General features: G+C 63.5%; 1 protein-coding gene across 1 annotated transcript in view; it reads right to left on the bottom strand.

The window, feature by feature from the left end:
- The window catches only part of LOC105536443, a gene marked incomplete at its 5' end in the record, with an annotated part of 41,088 nt that overhangs the window by 30,638 nt on the left and 9,833 nt on the right, over positions 1–617 (bottom strand). The window contains 1 exon segment of the mRNA XM_011975859.1: positions 399–600. Within this exon segment, the coding sequence (XP_011831249.1) occupies positions 399–600 (202 nt within the window).

The raw sequence follows: 617 nt of genomic DNA, 5'->3' as shown, positions 1-617 counted from the left end.
TGCAAGGCTGGGGCGGGAGAATCGCTTGAGCTCAGAAGTTAGGATTGCCCCATTCCGCTCCAACCTGGGCAGCAGGACCAAACCCAGTCTCAAAAACATTTCAAAAATTAAAACTAAATATTAGAAAGGACACTGCCCGGGCTTAGCCTTCGCCTCCGGACGCGGCTGGACAGGAGCTCTTCCTCCTCCTCCCGCCTCCTCCGCCCTGGCCCTCCTGAGTCTCCCTAGTCCCCCCCGGTTCCCCCGTCCTCCAACCCCGCGCCCCCAAGCCCGTTGACCTTTAAACTCCTCCGGGACCCCAGCTCCAGGGCACTCAGGTGAAGGAGGGTGTAGGGCGCCGGGACTTAGGCCATTCCCAACGCCGGGCTCCCGGCGCCTCTCCCAACGGCCGCCCGTACCTCTGCTCCAGGAAGCCCAGGCGTCCCTTGTCGGAGAAGTGGGCTTGGAAGCTTCAGAGGCCGCTCCCGCAACGGGCTCTCCCCGGTGTACAGCATCCCGCCCAGTAGCGCCTGCGCGCAGCCACACAACAGCGGCCGAGAGTGGCCCCGGACACCGCCACCATCCAAGTCATACTTCCCGCTCCCTGTGTTGTCAGCCAGTCTGACCGGATGAGAGCA

This window comes from Mandrillus leucophaeus, unplaced genomic scaffold (assembly GCF_000951045.1).
Source record: "Mandrillus leucophaeus isolate KB7577 unplaced genomic scaffold, Mleu.le_1.0 Scaffold1011, whole genome shotgun sequence".
Taxonomy (NCBI): domain Eukaryota; kingdom Metazoa; phylum Chordata; class Mammalia; order Primates; family Cercopithecidae; genus Mandrillus; species Mandrillus leucophaeus.
The sequence above is the reverse complement of the archived record's forward strand: the minus strand, read 5'-3'. Positions and strand labels throughout refer to the sequence as shown.